This window comes from Gymnogyps californianus, chromosome 1 (genome assembly GCF_018139145.2).
Source record: "Gymnogyps californianus isolate 813 chromosome 1, ASM1813914v2, whole genome shotgun sequence".
NCBI lineage: Eukaryota > Metazoa > Chordata > Aves > Accipitriformes > Cathartidae > Gymnogyps > Gymnogyps californianus.
In genome coordinates this window covers 196216853-196237874 of record NC_059471.1, presented here as the reverse complement: position 1 = coordinate 196237874, position 21022 = coordinate 196216853, and the positions used below count along the sequence as shown (strand labels likewise).

The window sequence follows — 21022 nt, the reverse complement described above, 5'->3', positions numbered from 1 at the left end:
TGGTTCCTGTTAAGTGCTTTGTTCCCTCTCTTGGGCTCTGCTGACTTTTTATATGAGAATGTCTCCAGAGCCACTTCTGTGATACAAACCCAAAAGCAGATATGTAAAGTTATTTTCTCCTCTCCACATACACTTGTTGATTTGCTGTTACTGCAAAAATCCCAGCCAACAAGAGGTCAATTAATTTCTGAAAATTGTTCAGGTTTAGAAGGATAAATTTGTAATTTTAATGTCAGATAGCTGCAAGAGCCAGATCAAGAAGACGGTTTCCATTTAGGAGCTCAGTCTACACATGCACAAAATTAAAATATCAGAAAAATAACATCTATTGGAGATAATATTTATTTTTACATCAAGGACAAAGTGCTAGTATCCATCCTTCCACAAGGATATGTTTATTCCTCTGCCAGTTTCATGACCAGCTAATAATCACGTTGTCAATAGTCTACGACTCAACTTCCTGAAATACAGCTCTACTTCATGTCTTTTATTTGTTTTCACATACATACATATATGAAATGACATTTTAACTGGGCAGATATCTTTTACAGTTCAACCCATACTCAAATGGTGCTCTCCTGCTAAACAGGCACTTAAAAAACTACAAACAAACCCCAAATATTCTGCTTATTTCACAAAAACAAAAAACTGAAGATAACAGTACCTCTTCCCAAGTTTCCCAGGAGAAACAGTTAAAGTTCGAGTTGGTGAGAATAATGTGAAAGTAACTCAAGAAAAACTTCTACATGGACAAACTCGTCACATACATGTGGAATTGTTCAAGAAGTGCCACTAGCCTGAACAAAGTCACTTGAGATGTACTTTTAGGACCCTGAAGCAATTAAAGTGACTGGTCCCAGTAAACAACTTCAAACTTTGTTTTGTTTTGTTCAATATACACTGGAAGGTTTTAAGGATTTGATTTTATATCTTATGAGCCTATATAGGTTTCAAACTGGGCCAGACACCAGTAATGTAGACTAGTCAGTGCACAGCCTAGTCTGTAAATCTTTAGCTTAGGAACAATGTTGTCAAATCTGAGGATCTTCATTTCAAGCAACCCCGTATCAGCAGACAACTCCATATAAACCAGACAGCATTTTGCAATGTTCCTGCACTATCTCACTGTTTCAGTACTATTGGTCAGTTAGTAATTTTAGAAGACAAGTTTATAAAAGCCCAAAGGCTAAAATTAAAACTGTCCCAGCTTGTTAGGCATTTAAGACAGGATCGCTGTCCTATTTGACATCTAAGTCATGAATTCTGTACTTTATCCAGTGCTTGGAAAGGCTTAGTTGACTGCTTCCAAACTCATCAGGCAGGCTCTGGGAAATGGAAGGTGAGATCGTGGGAAAAGTGTAATATGAAAAAATACTGGAACGACTCCGTGGCAGCTAGAAGTTCATGAGTATCACTACCCTGCACACCAGAGCCACTCAAAGCCTCCTGGGGTATGACTTGCAGAGATATGGCTTTGCTTCACACACAAATATATATGTACATACACACATGTGCATGCACACAGTTAGGGAGTTCACATTATTATGAAATACAGCTAGGGAAAGCAATTACTTTAAGAAAACTAATGGGGTATTCACCAGCAAAGCAACAGTTTCAAAAGGGTCTAGAAAATGAACCAAAGCTCTTATTGTTAGAGAACTATTGACTCCAGGTTTGAAAAAGTGACCTCAAGTGAGCAATGATGCACTTAGCCTGGAACTTGCAGCCGCTGTATTTCACTCTAAATTGAATTGCCAATCCACAGTGCAATCTTCTTCTACTATAAACTCACATCTTTGGGGCAAGTATACAGAAAAATACTATATACTGGCTGCATTATTCCAAGTTAGACTAAATTCCTCTGGAAATGGAAAATATGTCCGCATTACAGAATTTAAGGACCCCCCGGGGTATTTATACAGGGGTAGTGGTTTTTTTTTCCTTTTAGTGACACTTCATGACACTTTACTGACAACTTCATGTTGACATTTTTCCTGCGAACAGTTCATAAGCATGCAAATAACTAATAGCACGTGGCCCCGTTAAAAGCATTTGGGTACGTATAGCCTACAGACCCATACTGAAAACCACGTAATAGACATTTTATACCTCACACACATATGCACAATGGTCAGATCCAGCATTGTTGCAATACTAAAAGTGGTCTTTTTGGTAAATTAGGCTGCCAATTTAGCATGATTTATAATATCACCAATGTCAGTGGTTTGCAAACATAAATAATTGACACGTGCTGTGAAATACTTACATTCACTTTTCCACTAAGTCTTCTTCACTACAATCAAGTTATTCTCCAGGACAGTGTTTATTCTTCTTACTAAATAAAAGAAGCAGCAATTAAAAATATATTCATATGCATTAAGCTATGCTCAATCACCTTAAATTTATGAACTTTAAAATATTGATTTAAGATCCTCTATAGTGTCCCATAAACTTGTAATTCGTTTATATATAGTCAATTTTATTACATTTTAAACACAACTTTAGCACACCATAACTTTCAGTCCTGAGGCTAAATGGGGCAATGTTCTGTATTTCAATAGCTGCTCAGATAATAAATCAGATGGACAGCTGCTCACAGATGTGCAACTAATTACTGAAGAACTGAGAGCTCAACTGATACATTACCAGAAAGAATGCCTGGCATTACAGATGGGGTATTGTATGATTTGGCACTCCTCTAGCTAGAGCTTGAACACACTCTTATCAATGGCAGTACTCAGCACCTCCCGCGATCAAACATTTAAGAATGGAAGAGAAACAGTGTCTGTCCCTCTAGGGAAGGATAAAATACCATGTGATACTCTTTAACATCAATGTATATGCCAAGAAGTGATAAAAAAAGGTTCATGTAGATTGTTCAACACGAATGTGAAGATGACAACTGTCCTCAAAAAAATATCCCAGTCATTAGACGTAGTGAGTGCTGAATGCCCCAACCTATTTCTTACACACAGTTATTTCTCAGTTACTTTTTAGCAAAGCATGCGATGCCCACTCAAACAGTTTGCAGCGAATGCCGACGCACGCACTAAAAGATCACTGCATGGCAGTTCCCAGGGGAGAGAGACCCAAACACCTGGCAAAATCCACCACCTCTTCTCCAAAGCCATCTCATCTCAGCTGAACCTCACTTTGAGACTTGTGTAACACAGGCTCCCAGGGAGGTAAGACACAAACATCAGCAGGGCTTTTATTTTCCTTTCATGTTCCTTGAGGCTGCCCAGTACTGAACCAAGTTTATTTTGTTAATGTTCAATGGGATTTAATTTCTTGTTTGCATTCCCCATATCTTGTTGCTGTGGTAACACGTTCTTTAAGACTACGTACATTAATCTTTCCCAGGGAAAAGCTGTTTGAGGGAAACTGCACCCTCACTGGGTGGAGGATGAACGTGGATACTCAGCAAAATCATGAGATGAGGGACATGGGAGAGGAGCTGGGTGAGATATTTAGACGACAGCTGCATGATACGGCCTAACTGGAGAGTGTAGGCTTGGATTGGGACTGAGGGAAGTCATAGGAGGGGATTGTAAGTAAAGCAGCCAACCCAAGAGACAGACAGACAATTTAGACTTTAGGACCAAGGGAAAGGGCAGATTTCTTTCTATGTTATACCGACAAAGGAAAAAACAGATCTGGTGCAACTTAAGCATATAAAGGAAAAGGAAATACAGAAGTAAAAGGAAGTGCAAAGGGATGTGAAAGATCATGATACTGTCAACAACAGCCAAGAAGGAAGGAGGTGGAGGTAGTCAGCAAGGAAACAAGACTTTATCCCGCTGAGGAATTCCCTTTATACGTCCATGTTGCCTGTCTCCTCTAGATCATTTTTGCAAGCATAGCTGAATGGTGATTTAGGCACATCTTGCACAGTTGGTTCACACTTCAACTTTGCAGATGCAACAACTCAAGTGCATGGAAATTAGTATTTGGCTGAGACTGGAAAAGGAATCAAATGCTGTCAGCCCTGACTGTTGTGTCCAGCCAGTTATACCCCCAATAATAAAGGTATGTCCCCTGCTAATAACATCAGAAATTTATTTATTGGGAAAACGGGTTCAACCATAACCCAGGAACTGGCAGAGAGTCATTGGACTACTTATGTGTCAGTTCTCACATGGGTACACCAGGCATTTTAGTCTGTAGTTGGCAATCAGCTGTGCCAGAGAATGATGCTACCAAACGGTACTCAATTATCTGTGTTAGAGAATAGGAAGCCTTTTTTGCAAGAGGCTTAGGACACGAGCCAGAAATCTCACTCACTGTCTCCCTGTTTATTCAGGCTGAGTCATCAGATTTTCCAGGTTTCTCCACTCAAATGGCACACTGCTTTGGCTAGGTTTAGATGGACACAGGTGGTACCATCTGCCCCAAGGCTTCCTGGTTTTGTTTGGTTTTGTTTTTTCCTTTTACCTCCTGCTTATAGCACAACAGCTCTTTTCCAGTATCTTACACTGGAACACCATGAGGAACTGGTCTTTCGTGGTGTGGGTTTGGCCAGCTGGCCAGTCAAAATGGACTGCTTGAACTAAGGAACTAACATACACATTGCTATCACAGGCCCTCTGACAGCTGGAAGCTCCTACAGACTGACCTGAAGTTGAAAGTACTTAGGTGACATAGGGGAGTTGTTCTTTAAAGCTGACAGAAACCATGAGCACAAACAGAGCAAGTGGATAGGGGGATGCTCACACAAGCTAACTTCAGTCTAACAAGGTTGATCTTCTTGTTTCTTCTCTCTCCACTGGCTTGACAGAGAGAGTCCTGCCATGGATCACCTTCTGGAGGAGGAATCAACCTTCCCTGAGCTGCTTTTCAGATAAGACTCCCTCTCCCCTCCGTAACCCGCAGAGGACAGCAGGGAGGTTATTGCCATTAGACTACATTTAGCTCTTATCCTGTCGCACCCCAATCTGAACGCACTTAACTGCTCCCACCTTTCATATGACACAATTTCTGCCTTTCAAATCAAAATACGCCTTTAGGACAAAAGGACGAAGACCACCATGGACGTGTCATGCAGTTAAGACCATCAGGACAGGTCAATAACCCAGCAGAGACAGGACAACCATAAACAACCTCCCCACCCTGCAAGCGCCCTCTCCCCCATCAGGCAGCTGCAACTCTGTATTTAGGGTGAACGTCTCACATACCACCATTTCAAAAAGGTTATAAACCCAGGCTGATCGCTTGTGTCCAAGTGCAAAATTTTGCAAGCGGATAATGCACTGCCCTGGCGCTGCGGCTGCCGGGGGGATTGTGGCTTCCGAAAGCTGCAAGGAACAAAGTGCGGCACTCATCCTGCGGCACCTAAAGCCGACGCTGCCATAAGTACGAGTAAGAACACACTGAGTGCCTTTTTTTTTTTTTTTTTTTTTTTTTTTTGCTTCTAGAGCTGAAAACAGATCATAAACCACATTTCTTTGAGGGAGGCTTTTGTTTGTTTGTTAGAAAGGGCAGGCACTGGGTCAGGGATAGAAAGTTGTACTATCCGGTTCCCAGACACAGACCTTATTCCCCCGAGCCTTCAGCTATATGTAACACATGGAGCAGATATTTTTCATATAGGCTTTTATACGCCCATGGAACTTTTATCTGGCTGTTGAGCTAACAAGCACGGTGCACTCGATAAGACGGAGCACGTAGGATAACACTACATACTGCTTTTTTGAGCTTAATTTTGAAAACGGATCTTCACATTTCAGTGCCGGGAAGGCTACGTTACAACACTGAGACCATGTCCATATGGAAACAGGATACAGAATTTACTATTAAAAACTTTAGGGTGCTATCAAATGTCAGCTTAAGACTCTAAACACTGCAGTGTATTTACATCTCTAATTAACTCTGTATCACACTACCACACTCCAATATCTGGCCAATGCTGTATCTTCCCTCACCTTCAGCTCTCCAGCTTATGTTGCTTTTGGTCATCTCCATTCTGCCCTGTCCACCTCCTTGACCTCAGAGACACTCACTCCACTTCTAGCACGTGAACTCCAGAGTTTTATTACTGACTTCCTTTCTGTCTCCTCCGCTTGGCTACCACGGGCTTAGTATCCTCGTTGTCTTCAAGCTGCTCAATATAGCTCTACCTTCAATACACTTAAATCTGATACTGCTTAGACTCTTTTTTTTTGCTTTGGTTTCCAGTCAATCCCACATCCTTTTGATCTCAATTTTATGCACTATGAAAACACCTTGACCAACCCTGTGCAAAAATTAATATTAAAATAATAATGGAAGTATTTAATATTGCCAGATATACCTCAAAAGAACAAGCGCTTTCACTCAGCCCTTTCATTTTCCTCTTCCTGTAGTTTGCGGGGCAAAAAGAAAAAAAAATATAAAAAAAAAAAAAAGGAAAAACCACACATGCTGGAGTTTTCTGTTCTTAACATTTAAAAGTCTCAGACCAAAATCTGAGTTTTACAGATACACTATAAGAACGAAGACCAGCATAACCCAAAACTGAAACCCAGTAATTTGTCTCCATTACCCTTTCTGAATATCCTTCACTTTAGTCTAAAGAGACTAAATACCTTATCTCTTTATAGACTTTTCCAGAGAGATTTCTTAACTACAGAATTAAACACACTAACCACAAAGTACTTCTTTCTCTGCTGTCCCTTCTGACCAGTCTAGAAATCCTACCTGCTCTTTCAACAGTATTTCACCGCAAAGATCAAACAGCAAGAACGCTACCCTGTGAACTGCCAACAGGTTGAGATCCAGCATCTCGCCTATTAGAGCAAGAATCGAAGTAAGCATCAGTGGAGGAGTGGTGAGTAGCACTTTTTCCAGCCTCTTCAGATCGTCATTTATCAAACCTTGCAACTGATATTGGACAAAATTGTTCCCTGCCTTGTCACTCATATAAGGCAATAGGGCTCCTCTCTGACCAGCAAGGTGCTGAGCCAGCACCGAATGCTGATCCATACTTGTCAAGCTGCCTGACCACTCAGCAACAGAGAAGCAACCCCAATTTCTCAAAAGCTATTTGAGAAAGTCTTAAACCTCACTTCATTTTCCAACACCATATTTAGCTTGGTAACTTTACAAGGGTAAGGATACCAAGAAATCATATCTGCAAGTTTTAAGCCTTTGCAGAAAAAGCTATTTTAGATCCTCAACCATGAGGCATAAACATAATGCCTGACAGTGAGCTGTAATACAAAGAATTGGACTGGCACACACTTGGGATGGCCAGTGTAACTCATGGGTTTTTTGGTTGCAAATTAACACCATTGTCCTAAACTCATACCAGAAAAGCCATGCTACACAGTAATTTTGACTATATTCATTACCTCTCAATGCTAAAATAGCAAATGGGAGAGGCAGACTATTAGCACAGTAATGGTTGTATATTGTTTTCATCATGAAAATGAAACTTTACAAATCAGATGTAAAAAATGAACTCCAGCTTGTCTTTAGTTTAAGCATACCTGCACACCTGGCTAGTCTATGCAACAAGCTCAAAACCATAGGCAAGTCAGAGAAGATCAGAGTTTTTCTATGTGTTAGGTGAACCAATACACATTAGAGATATCTCCATATATTTATTTTTTATCTCCAACTTGAGTTCCAGGGAGTTAGGGTGCTAAATTTAAAATCATAAACAGTACAGTCTATGCCATGACTTTTCAAATGCCATTTGGCAAACTGTTTAAAAATTAATCCTGTGAGAAGTAACTTATATCACAGTACAGGAGATTTACACATGCCGGTGTAGGTGTCTCATCAAACCTGGTAGTTTCTCTGTATGCAGTACAGCCAAAGGAAGAAGGTAGGCTCTTCCAGAAGGCAATTGAAACTGGGTTTCTTCCTCTTACTGTTGGCTAGAGAGGCATCCCAGTTGCTTATGTTAGGAGTCTCATTTGTTAAAGTGAATATCCTCTAATGGAATAACTACTTCTTAATTTTGTGCCCTCTGGCTAAAAAAGATTCAGAAGTCAGTGAAAAACTCATCGATGTCTTTACTCTGATATACTCTGCATAAACATAGAGAGACAGTAAAGAATCTCTCTTTAGTAGCTTAGCAGGGTCTTTTCAGTCCTTAAGATGACCACATGCAGACTTTCAATAGCCGTCTTATTAGCCTTTTCATCAAGCACTTTGCTTTCTCCACATCTGTCAGGATACCAGAGTGGACTTCTCAAAAAGTTGCCGAGGCAGATCTTTCATTTCTAACTCACACAGCTTCCCAAGTAATAAAGGCTGCCTGAAAGCAGGAACCCAACCTCTGACTATTAAGTAAACACTTGCCACTTATATTCTAGCTGAAGGTTAATCATCAAGTAGTTTACAAAACACATGCTACTTTGGAGACCAAAGGTGAAATCCTACGGTCACTGAAGTGAGAGTTTCCACAAGGCCAGAATTGCTGTCCTGAATGTGCATGTGTGTGTTAATGCGTTCACATAGGAAAAGGCTACAGGAGCAACCAACACGCTCTTATGCAAAGGCAGAAACCACTCACATTTCCACTTTGATGAGCCCGTGTATTTAACTAGCCTTGCTCAGTCAAAATACATTTATATGTATCTACCTTTGAAGAGCACACCATGCTCAAGGTCCCAAACAGACAAGCCTTTATTGTCCAAGGGGCAGAGTGTAAAATAAATTCAGTCTTTGTGCTTACTGTTACTCTCTTGGATGGCTTTACACAGCGCTTTTTCAGCATGTGAGGACACCGAATTTTTCTCTGAAGCCTCCCCCCTTGCTCTGACAGCAAACAGGGCCAAGGCCAGCCGCCGTGACATACTGCCTCCATGCAAGGGGCCTATTTGTGCAACCCAATGGTCTCCCAGCAATGCAAGATGCTCCCCACATCATGAGCATTACCTAGCGCAGGTGACAGGAGAGAGACCACCACTACACAGCAGAACAAAGTTTACTCTTAGTTTTCCAGGAATTCAACATAATACTGGCACAGCCAAATTTTACATTACTCAAAATTCAAAATCACCCAAAGCTCACAAGTTCAGTTTTCCCTTCACTTTCCTATTCCTTCAAAGTCCTAAAATGATATTGCTGTCTCCCTCTGTTATCAATTCTCAGATAATCCTCTTTTTTTTTTCTTTGGCTTCTGAGGGCCAGGGAAGAGAAGAGGCATAGAGAGAGGTATATTGGAAAATGAAGCAGACTGCCATCTATGTTTGTGCTGACTGTAAAAACCAGTATAAACACAGATCAGTTAGACTAATTTGCATTCACCAGCAGTCTTCAATAATTTCAAAATACCAATAAGTATTTCGCTGACAAGAATTATTAGGAATCTCATATTATTCTGGTGATGTGCAGACTTACAAGTAGCTCTGTGCTCGCCATAAAATATTCTACAGCTGCTGCTTTGGCTTAAAACAACGCCAGCAACACCGACCACCCCACCTTCACAAAACACAGCTGTTAACTACCAACTGAAGAACACAAAAATTCACGAAAATTGTCCTACGACCATTACTGTTCAATCAAGGTAAATTGTGCGACATCCAAGGACACTGTCTCAGAGCCTCCCACCTCAAAAAAGAAAATCAGTATCTACTATATTACATTCCCCCTTTCACCTTCATGTCGTTGAAGGCATTCCACAGGCAGTTTTATTTCTGAGAGCACTGATTTTCAATCAATCTGCTCCAGCCTGAATTTGAAATAGGATACTACATGAAACTGGATCCTGGGAGCCTCAAACATGCCCAGGCTTGCACAGGAGGTTAAACAAAAACAAAAAGGTTTTTTTAAACACACGGTGCCAGTAAAGCTGATTTTAAAGTGTCCTCCATTTCTCTCGACTAGAAGTAATATATTACCTCTATAAAGTCTTTTATATCAAGCTCTTGAAATTCTTTATTATTTATACAATGCCATTGGTGCACACCTTGCCTTAGAAATATGCATTTTAATAGTCAACCAAAGCGATCCAAACCACCAAGGTAATTAAGACTGCTTTAAAATTGGCTTCACTACCTTTCCCCATACATCTGCCAAGCTCCGGCCCAGTCCTGCAGTCTCTTCATCACGTAGTCAGCGGGAGTACTCGCACAAGAATTTGAAGGTTTACTCCCTAAATTACAAAATGCAGCCTGCCTTATTGGAAAAAGGAGCAGGCATGACAGTGGGAGTGCGAAAAAGGAGAGGAAAAAATGCTAAGTGTAGGAAGGTAAAAAGGAAAAAGATCATTAAATGGGGAATGCGGCAGGGATGAGAGTTAGTGACATAAGGAGATAGCAGCAAAGGATGGCGTGGAAAACAAGAGGAAAAGCATAAAAGGATGGAGAGCTTATCCTGAACACTGTAGAGCTTTAAATGCATTTGCAAGATATTGAACAGAGAAGAAAGTGCAGGAGGAACAGTTAGAGATAGCAAATTGGAGTGGAGAGCCGAGAGCTTTATTTTTAGTTTTTATTAAAAAGTAAAAATCACCCAAGGTTCACTTTCCACTCCTTTTTCATCCCTCACTGAGACGCCAATTCCTCTGGAGCAGAACATAAGATGCTGTGAGGACTCCTGGCATGGTGAGCCAGGCAAGCCTTGCCAGAGCCCAGACGGAAGGATCGGTGAAATCTTGGGTGTCTCCATTGATTGAGACTGATTTTTCCCAGGACAGCCCATCCAATGCAAATTTTATTTCTTTTGTTTGTTTCTGAAAGTGCAAAAAGGAAACACTGCAAAGCCCGGTTCGAAGCTTGAGTGAAATGTCATCTTCCCCACTGAGAAATGTGTAAAAATCAGAACCTTCTCATTAATACAAGAGTGGCCTGGCTGTGCCTCTTGCTGGCCAGATTAGAAAGCATCACAGCAATCAAAGTTTAAATACCAGAGATGTCTCATTTGTCCATCAAAACCAAGGAACAAGGCAACTCTGCCTAATTATCAGCAATATAAGAACACTGCCCTCCTTCAAATCAGGCAGAAGGGCTCTTCTCGTCTTCAGTGCCTCTCAGGGAATCAGCCTGATTCCCCCCCACCCCTCCTTGCTCCCTCTGTGAGCTGTCTTCCTAATCTGGAAACCTTCAGAGCTGGGAACTGGACCCCCTGCCTTGATTCCCATCATCTGCACTGATTTATGTTAGCAAGCCAGGCCAGCTGGCTGCCTGCACACCCAAGGAGCCCATACACTCTGATACTGCATCCTTTTAAAAAAAACCAACCAAACAAACCAAACCCAAAAAAGCACAACAGTCCAGCAGAGCTTTGCCTGCCAGGTTAAAACTTGCTCCCTGCTCTGTGGGCTTAACCTACCTGCTGCTGCTGAGCACAGATACTTCCCTGGGTGTAGCTACTCTTCTGGTGGGCAAACCCCTCTTCTGCAAATAATTCAAAAGTATTTCTAGGCTGGAGGAAGGGTGCAGGCTTATTGTTTCTACTTCACTAGGAAAGATACATATGTTGGGTTTTTTTTAAAAAAAGAAACCATTCCAAACTGTGATAGGAGCTGAGCTCAGGCTGATACTGCCCTATCTTGCAGAGCAAGTCACAGCGGGTTCTGTAATCTCAGGCTCTGCAAACACTGATTTTACCCCCCGTCCACGGGACCTTAACTTGCCCGGCGCTCCTGAGCAGAGGACGTCCGCATTCGCAGCCACTGGCATCAACAGGGAACGGCTGGGCAAAACCCTAGCTGATCCAATGGTCCAACCAACTTCAGTCCTTCCCTGGCTAACAACCCGCTCTTTTGGTTTTTTTTTCATGAAACCTCTTTCTTTCATGTTTACACGGGGCATGAGCTACGGGAAAAAGTGCTTGCTGTTCAGTTCAAGCACTTTTTTTTCTGCCAGCAGAGGAAACCGTGTTGGGATCCACACGAAGGGAAAGGCAATATTTATAAAGGAAGTTCCCACACTTCCTCTTCAAACAAATCACTCCCGCCTGGTTTTGCAATTACAGCCCTACCGTAAAGGGGGTGGTGGTGGTAAAAAAGCATTGAGCATATTATTTCCCTTTAAAGTCATTTGCCTCTGAAAAGGCAGCTTCCAGAGAGGAAAGAGTTAAGCACTCGGGATAAACTGTCAAGTTTTCAGTAACTAATTTACTCTTCCTGTAGGCCTGGAGGAAATCCACAGCCGCCACAAATATTCCTTGCTCGTTTCAATACTACTCTTTGTGAAATGGATTTTAATGGCCAAGCAAAGCGATTCAAACCGCAGATGTAATTAAAGACGCCGAAACTGGCTCCACGAAAGGCTGGGAAGCGGCCCGTGCCCTCTCTGGGGGCGGCCAGACGGCCGCCACGGCGCAGGCCGGGCAGGGCGGCGGTGACACTGGGAGGCCTCGGCCTCGTCCTGATCCTTGCCGCAGCATGCCATGTCGCTGCCGATGGGACAGACCCCGCTCGCTGGGAGGGCGGCTGGGGTTTTAAAGGATGGAGGTGTGGGGCAGGTGATGGACAGAGAGCCACCAGCTCCCTGCAGCCGGTGTTCGCAGCTGCCTGTGCTGCCAGTGACCTGTGCGAGCCAGTGCAGGACCTCTGCGGAGGGGATTGCTGCTCTGTCTGGAGGAGCATTTGCTCTTGCCCTGTTTCCATCCCACGCCCTGCTCCCTGGGTTATAAAGCTCTGCCACTGCAAGCCCACTTGTTTGTAATGCTGCAGTGTTAAAAACCTCTCTCATCCATGGGAAAACTATTTGACAAGCAATACTTCCCTCCACACACAGCGGTGAAAGTCTGCAACACTAGCGTAGGAAGCAGAGACATTTTTCTGACAATTCACAGTAAATCAGCTTCCTATTTGAACCGACATACCTTAATTTCTTCTGTGGTGAGTCAAACCACTAGTCTGCCTGAAAGGTTCGTAGTCCGCTGGTATTGAAACCTCTATTAGATCCATACCCAGCAAAGGAAGAATAAAGTTTTCCCAAAACTCCTATCCAAAGCGTGGGAGGATGGAAAATAAAATCAGCATACCTTGCTGAAAATAGTTCTTCAGATAAAAGATGTGATTGCTTTGGCACTAACTTCTCCCTCCTCCTTCCCTCCCCTCCTCAGCCACGCCGAGGTGTGAAAGGCTTAGGAAACTCCTTGTCCCTAATCCGCATTTTTTTTTGTGTTTAGTTTTAGATTAGAACACAATTGGATTTGGACTTGACTGATCTTTTATCCAAAGAAAATCCCACACCTTTGAGTTACTAATTTCATTTGGTAACAGCTGCAGAAAACTAACTCCATATTTTTGAAGTTAAATCATTGCCAAATTCTGTTTTCAAGTGCCAGCTGCCCAGAATAAGGCTAAAGAACTTCCCAAAACAATTATATTTAAATTATTAATTAAAACCACTTGGAATATTATGATTAAAATCAATTAGTTTATGCAAAGAGATCTACAAACCCAAAACAGTTACAGCGAAAGAAATTCATCAGCTGATGAATAATTAATACAGCTCTTCATTTGTTTCACCTCATGCGCCAAGTAGCACAAAAGAAGTCATTAATACAAGTGGATCGCAGAGCTAACGGAGATCATTACACATTTATAATCACTAAACTGCTTAAGTGGAAAGTTTGCAGGGCAAAAAAAACCCCTGCAATATTAGGTTCAGAACAAACTAAACCCCACAATTTTGTCCATCTGGATGAAACAACAGAGGAAAGAAAAGAAAAGCAGAGCTGCCTTTTAGGCTTGTTTGCTGTAGGTAAGCAGCAAGATCTGTTGTCAGCTGTAAGAAGCAAGGTGCTTCTCTTGAAACCTCTGTCTTCAGACCTGCAAGTAAGATTCATGAAAGCAGCTGGCCTGACTGCCCTCCCGCTTCTGGAAGCAAAACACCACGGCTTGGCCAACCACCTCCATGTGCTTACCATGAAGGCACATGCTTTTATATCCACGCACGCACTTTTTCGTCTCAGCCACCGAAAGAAGCATTTTTCTAGTCTGACATGCTCCAGGTCCCTTGGCAAAGCACATTTCTTCTTTCAAAAACAGTCATTTTTGGTAAACAATGCACAGATTTCTTGGGGATTACCAGAACTACATACCTCTTGTTAAACAGTGCTCCAGTGACATAAGATGATGTCAACGGAAGAACAGTGTAAATCATTCATTGCTGCATAACTAAAAACTTAAGGAATGTTATAAATTAACACATGCTAACTCAATTATTTGGGTTGGAGCGGGTGGCAATCAGTGGGGTAAAATACAAGCAAACAGTCGCTGTCACGTCCCTGGTCTGACGCTACTCCGCTTTCATCCTACTTAACCATTTCTCTCCAGCTAAACCTTTACACCATTTCAAAGAAAAAGTTGGATTTGTACATGTTTGTTTTTATTTTCAAAAGGACTCAGAGTATCTCTCCAAAGAAATGTCAGAGATTAAAAAAGTACCTGTGGTGGGAGAACATTCATTGCCTTTTAAATGTTGAATTACAGCAGAGAAGTTAAGAAATGAGGTAGGTGTTTTATCGGAGAGCTTCCTGCATGCTCTGTTACCAGCTCCTCTGCGTGAGGCAACAATGGGGATATTTTCACACCGCGAAAACACATTTCTGCTCCAAATGGGAGGCTTACCTGCCTCCCTCAATACACAACACACCTTCTCCTTCTCATTACATTACTCTCACTGCTCTTTTTTTTGGTGCTTTTCCCCATAGCCTTCTCTATGTCCCATCTGCTGAAAACATAGAATGCAGCCAGTAACATTAGACTTGAACTTTCTACCTCCTGACATTAGCGGACTCAAAAAACTAGACAAAACAAGCTGTCCCATTTCTAGACATTGTCTGTGCACTGATCGCAGAATCAAAACCCTTTCTGGTCCCGAATGATAAACGATGCTACTTCCTCCATAATAAATGATGCAACTTTCTCCAAACACAGCTTAGCCAACTGTGTTGTGCAAAGCCTGCTTTGCCTTGCCTGGGACTGTCTCGTACATGGATAAAGTACAGTCATGAAACTCATCTTCAGTTCTGAGGGCGATTGTGGCTCTGCACAGAGTGTCCCAGAAGAAGAGTACTATTTGCCTAGTATTGTTTTATGGCTAGTCGCCCCTGCCTCTCAGCTAATACTAAAGCAGTTATGTGGCTTACAGAAGTGGTTTGTTGCTGCTAACCTGGGAATATCTGCCCCACGCCGCAGGGCACAGTGTGGACAGCCTTAGAGAAATAGGGCTCCAGTTCACACCCGGTGTGAGCAGCCAGACCCATCCTGCCCTGATGTACCCATCCTGCTGAGTACGACAGCAAGGCAAGGGTGGCTGGTTCCCGAGACTAGCCACTCACCAACAGCTGAGAACAGGCTTATCTTTCGCACCATTTAAAAATGGGAAACCACATTTATACAGGTCCAGCCTCCCAGGTTAGTTTAATTTGTTTCGTTGAGAATTTGAAATACATACAGTCTTGCCAGACATGCCATTTGTAGGGCTGTGATAAAATCCTGATGTCTTTGCAAATAAGAGGTAAAATCCTGAGATGCACACGGTTTCACTCCCTGGATCTTCACACTCGTTTCTCTCCTTACACAAAGAGAGTATCGTTGTCTCACAGGAATTCACTTTGCAGGGAAGTACCCCTTAGGGTACTGAAAATGAAGGATTTTCCATCCTGGGAATGACCTACCTACCTTATAGCACCTCTGCTTGCTGGGTCAAAATAGACTTTTGCACTCTTCCCAATTCTATGCCTTCCACCAACATGTGCTGCCACCAACTCGTTAGCACATACTTTTCATATCTTTTGAACAGATGGAAGTTTTGGGATGAATTACACTCGGTTTCACAGTCAGCCCAATCCCAGGCACAGTGTTATCACCACAGACAAAAGAGCCCACAGATCAGCTTCATATGCCCATAAAGGTTTGCTCTGCCTTTGCACTGATAAAGTACTTAATGGGCAACACTGTGGCTTAAATATTCCCCAAACAAGGCAGACTTTTTAAAAAGCAGCACTGGCTTACTCTACTTTAAGGGAAAAACGATCTTTTGACTGAGAAATGCCCTCTACTCCACTGCGTTTGGGCCTCAGTGGCTGCAGAGCTGCATGTAATAAGTGTGAACTGAAAGTGATGCCAGAAAGGCAATGCCGCGGTCTTACTGGCATGAAACCTATCACTTTTGTAGCCTATGCCGAAAAAGCGCTTGACATACTATGGTCTGGAACATGCCTGTATACCAATGGTCATAAACTGGCCAATTCTGATTGCTGGGTGTAGGCAGTAACCAAGTAACTAGAAACAAGTCGTTTTGCCTCTAATTACAGAGTGTTATAGTGCAATGAGATCCTGGGTGAACATGACGGTTTTTCCCCCTCTGTAAAGAATTTGCAGTTTTTCTCAGTAGTTCCTCTCCGTAGAAACGGCATGCTAAGACACTGCTCACGATACAGCCTTGCACTGTAGGACACACAGCACCCGATGGCAAAGCCATCTCTAATTGGCACGCCTATCTGCCAATCTCACCTCTGAACTCACGGAACAAAAGAAAGCATTAATCCACATCTTCAAGAATTCAATAGTTATTTAGGCAGAAGGTCAGGTACCTAATGGGCTGTCAAGTTCAGGCTGTCTATCCGCCCGTCTTCCCAGCTCCCCAAGTTCCCAGGGCTTGACTGACGGTCCTCAGCAGCTGGGTACTTTGTTTTCCTGCCAAAGCACTGTGAAGGCCTGAGCACAGGCGACTGCTTTGCAAATTTAAGTTGGGATGACATATTCTGGCTTCATTGAAGGAGAGAGGGAAAAAAAGCAGCCATGAAAAGGTACACAGCAAGGCCTGAGAAATATATTAAGGATGCTATTTGTTCTGTATCACTGTCACACTTTAATAGAACATAAATATACTTTCAGATGTCTGCATCACGCTTTTTGATCCGAACCTTACTATGCCTGCAGCAGTTTTAGGATACCTCATGGCAAGGACAATTGTGTGTAAGCGCCGCGTGGCAAAGATAAAGGTAGCGTGTGTGGTTGTACACATTTCCCAGATCTTTTTCAGTGCCACAGGTTACGGAGTGAGTTTGAAAACTACAGCCTGGAATGCAGAAACATTGCTACGGCTCCCAGAAATTTCCAGGAGGTACACAAAGAGGAGGGAGCCCTTTCCAGATTCGTTGGGACATGGCCTGCTGCGCATACTTGCTCTTGAACAGTCTCGTAAAACCGAAACATTTTTTCCCAAACAGATCACAGGTCACGTAAGCTTCCCAAGGGATATATTGGTTACAGATGTTTTCATGTAATAAAATATTCCACTCAACTGCAGTATTTCTAACTGATAATGCTAAAACTAAATTACCCTTGTCTAATAGTTATGTCCCCAATGTACTCCTTACCATGGTAAACACTGGCTCATTTGTTACCGTTTAGCCAACACAGTATTTAATTTTTTATAAGAACATGCCACAAAGACAATGTATTTCAAGTTTGCAAGAACTGCAACGTAAGTTTGAACTTTTCAAAAATATATACTTAAAATTCTTTTTTTGCATATCTGTAGAATGTTATATCTCTAAGTTTCAGCATTATCATATCAATTTGCATTTAAAAATTATCTCATTTTTTAAACATGAGTAATTTTAATAATTTTCCAAGATTTCACTCTTGAACTTGGAATTATTAAAAAAAAAAAATCACTCCTTGATTGTCTGAATGGTACGGGGCTAGTAATGAAACATTCAATTTGATTTCCTCGTGGCAGAGTTGTTAGGAAAGGAAAGGTCATTGCGATGGTACTCTAAAATGATCGAGTAGTTCAAAATAAAAATAAAAAAAAAAAGAAAAAGAGGGATAAGGAGATGATTGTTGTTTTCAAAATATGCTTACAATATAGCACTAACAAGGATGGCTATGAAAAAGGAAAAAAAAAATTGGAAAAGGAAACTTAACTAGTCTTCTACTGTAACAAGGAGACTCCCTCAAACCAGGGAAGCTTGTACTATTGTATTGTACTATGTCTCTATGAAAACTAACAACTCAGCATTTTTATTTAGAAGATAGGCTCGAGACATCCACTCCTCTTTGCTCTCCATATTGGACCATCAAGATCCTCCCACTTCGATTTCAAATACCGCCATTAAGAACAATGGAACAAAGTGAATCTTGATGTGATATCACTGTTTCTATGTTGCCGCTTCAAGGATAAAGACAACTCATTATGTTTTAGAAAGACTGGAAACATAGCAGGGGCATAGTGTTCTCTGAGGAGGGAGACGTAAGCTACTTTAGCACAATTGGTGTTATATCAAAAGTAGAACCTGTCCCTTTTTAAGAAAATGTGGAAGTTAGTAAAACTTGGAAGTAGGATGTTTAGACTAGATCAAAAAACCCCTATTCTTCTCCAAACTCTACAATGCCATGATCCAGGTATTCACTGCTTTAATGCTAATGTTCAATGTTTAGTAAAATATTGTATCCTTCCTGAGCTAACTGTAATCACCAACCTTGATAACCAATTTTTGCTGCTATCAAATTCAAATGTATGCTTGTGCTTGGTAAAGTGAGACAACATCACTTTGCATTGCTGCAATGGTCAGAAGCATGCTTTAAAGACTCGCTATGGGGGAAAATGGGAGAATTCCCCCCCCCCCAACTGAAAGGATAATCACTTGTGGAAAAACGTCATTCAGATCGATGGAAATGCCTCCTAAATACAACAGGGCTGAATCTGACCTAAATGGCTAAACAGTGTTTGGAAGAGCTGGACTTTGTTTGGTTCCAAGCAATGCACCAGGAAAGCTTTACCCAGTGGACATTTTTACCATAGTCCTGCTAGTCTGCCTATCTCATAGTCATATTTGATTAGCTGTATATTTATTCTGGGGCTGATGCGGTAATTAAGATTGCCAGCATGTACGGGAGGCAATAATGGTTCTCTGATGGCTCCAGGATTTGGGAGGGAGGTCATGCAGCACATGAAACCCTAAGCAACAGCCCTGCTCTCATGGCTCAAGGTAACATCTAGGACAGGAACAAAGCACTGCATTGGGATCAGTCACTCGCTTTCTGAAAAAAGTACAACCCAGTTTTTCTAAGCAGACACTCTCACACAGAAAACAGAAGCCTAATCTGCTGATATCTGAAAATTTTTAACTGCTTTAACAGTTTTTAGGGTGGTATGACTAAGCAGCAGTAAGAGCAGTGGTTGCTGTGCATCAGTGACTTGAAAACACACAATGAGTCTTGCAAACTCGAATGCTCCTTTCCTCTTCCCTTAAGCAGCCTCAAGCATGGTAACCACCAGCAATGTGCAGATGTAACTCCTTTGAGATCCGGCATTCTGGGAAAAGGACTAGCTTTCTGGAATCAAAATCACCTGGACTCAGCAGCAGACCTGATCTGCCAGCACTGCCCCTGGGAGCTGTGCTCCTGCCGGTCAGCAGGCTGCTGCTCATTGAGCACTGGCTACCACAGAGCCTTCCACGACTTCCCCTTTTCCCTCGTTATTTTTGCTGGCTGCCACAAAAAACCTCAGCTAGCGGACATTACTCCCTGGGCAGCAAATCCCTATTTATTTTAGTGCACGCATAACGTGGGTAGCAGCAAAAAGCACAAATACAACAACCTTGAAGCTGATCTATGGGAGGGGTTATAAGCAAAGCAAAACTCTTTGAGAGATTCTGCAACTCCTGACACACGTATGAGCATACAGCTTGCATGGTGAAAAATTATTATTTTGAATTCATTTTTGGCATGTTTTGTGATATCTTTGTCTTGCCCTGGTTGCTTAAGGATAGCACCCAGAAAGCATAGCTAACTAAGATGCCCAACAGTGTCATTTGTCTGTTGCACATCTGCCTCCCTTCCCTGGTCCCTTTATCTACACACTCAATATCATATCCAAAACCGCACACTGGCTTCCCTGAATGTTTTACTTTTCAAATAAATGCCTAATTAACTCACCCTTTATTTTCAACCATCGTATGCAGCAAATGCTCCAATTAAAAATGGAATGTCTACTAATTCAAGCCCAAAGGTTCTGTTAAGGCAAGTTTCACGAATCCTAAAAATAGAAATGCATTCATAATTTTTTCCTCACTTTAATTAGGCTTTTTTTTTTGGCTCAAATTTAAATATCCCTCTGCAGTATCTTCAACTGCATTGCAGTAGTAGGAACTCCACGCACAACACAAGAACCGTAAGATGAAAGATGACTTGCCTTTTTAATTCTTCCACTCAGAGAGGAGTGTGAAGTGGAGGCAATGCATCCCACAAAACAGAAGTGTTGCAATTAAATAGGAGAGACTTCAGAAAGATGGGAATCCCAGAACCAAATGAAACTTCTGGTTGATTTGTGTACAGAGAGATCTTGGTCCTTCTCTAATCTACAGTCTTAAGTGACGTGGAAGAAAATAGCATTGTGGCAGTCAAGGTGAAGGTGATACAGGTAATGGTACAGCAGCCAGACTAAGGGCAAGTCAGTTCGGAGCGAGCTGAAAAATATGCTCTTTATGGGGCTCTACTTATAGCAGTCACAGAATGCAAGGTCATGCTTCTTCAAATACAGGTTAAACTTGTAAGGTGGTGAACTAATCTGGAAAGCAGAGACTTGAAGAATGACTTCAGGGCCACGGTGAGCCGCAACTAAAACTCTGGCAGGGATGCAGTGGCTAAGACGATTAAGGAGATCTTTCAATACATGAGCTAGGGGAAGACACAAAGCAGAAGACATCATTGTAGCACTTCAGAGGAGCATTATTAGGAACAGACGAAGTTGAGGTTATCCAGGGCAATGGGGGAGTAAGTAAAACAATGCTAAGTGGTAGTCATGGACCTGCTGCCTGCTTTGCCTATGCTGGAGCCGAGCTTCCTCCTGTAACTGCTGGCAGAAGTGGCGATGGGAGGAGGTGCGGGAACCAGCTCCTCCCAGCCCCAGCCACGCTCGCTCTCTTCCTTCCCTCTTCCACAGTTGGGGTAGCAAGCCCAGATCTTCAGGGTGAGCTCATTCTACCCTCCACCCTGGAGTGGCAAAAATTGAGTTTCTCTTACTCTGCTGAGATGCCTGGGACTGGTTCTGTCACTTCATACAGTATTACTGAAATGATTACAAGCATACATGGCCATGTCTGGCATCCATACTGC

General features: G+C 42.2%; 1 protein-coding gene across 1 annotated transcript in view; it reads right to left on the bottom strand.

Moving 5' to 3' along the window:
* PLXNB2 (plexin B2) overlaps positions 1-21022 on the bottom strand; it is a 265036-nt gene that overhangs the window by 119744 nt on the left and 124270 nt on the right. The window contains exon 4 of the mRNA XM_050891898.1: positions 2267-2335. Coding sequence (XP_050747855.1) covers positions 2267-2268 — 2 coding nt within the window. The 5' untranslated portion in view covers positions 2269-2335. The remainder of the gene's footprint in view (positions 1-2266; positions 2336-21022) is intronic.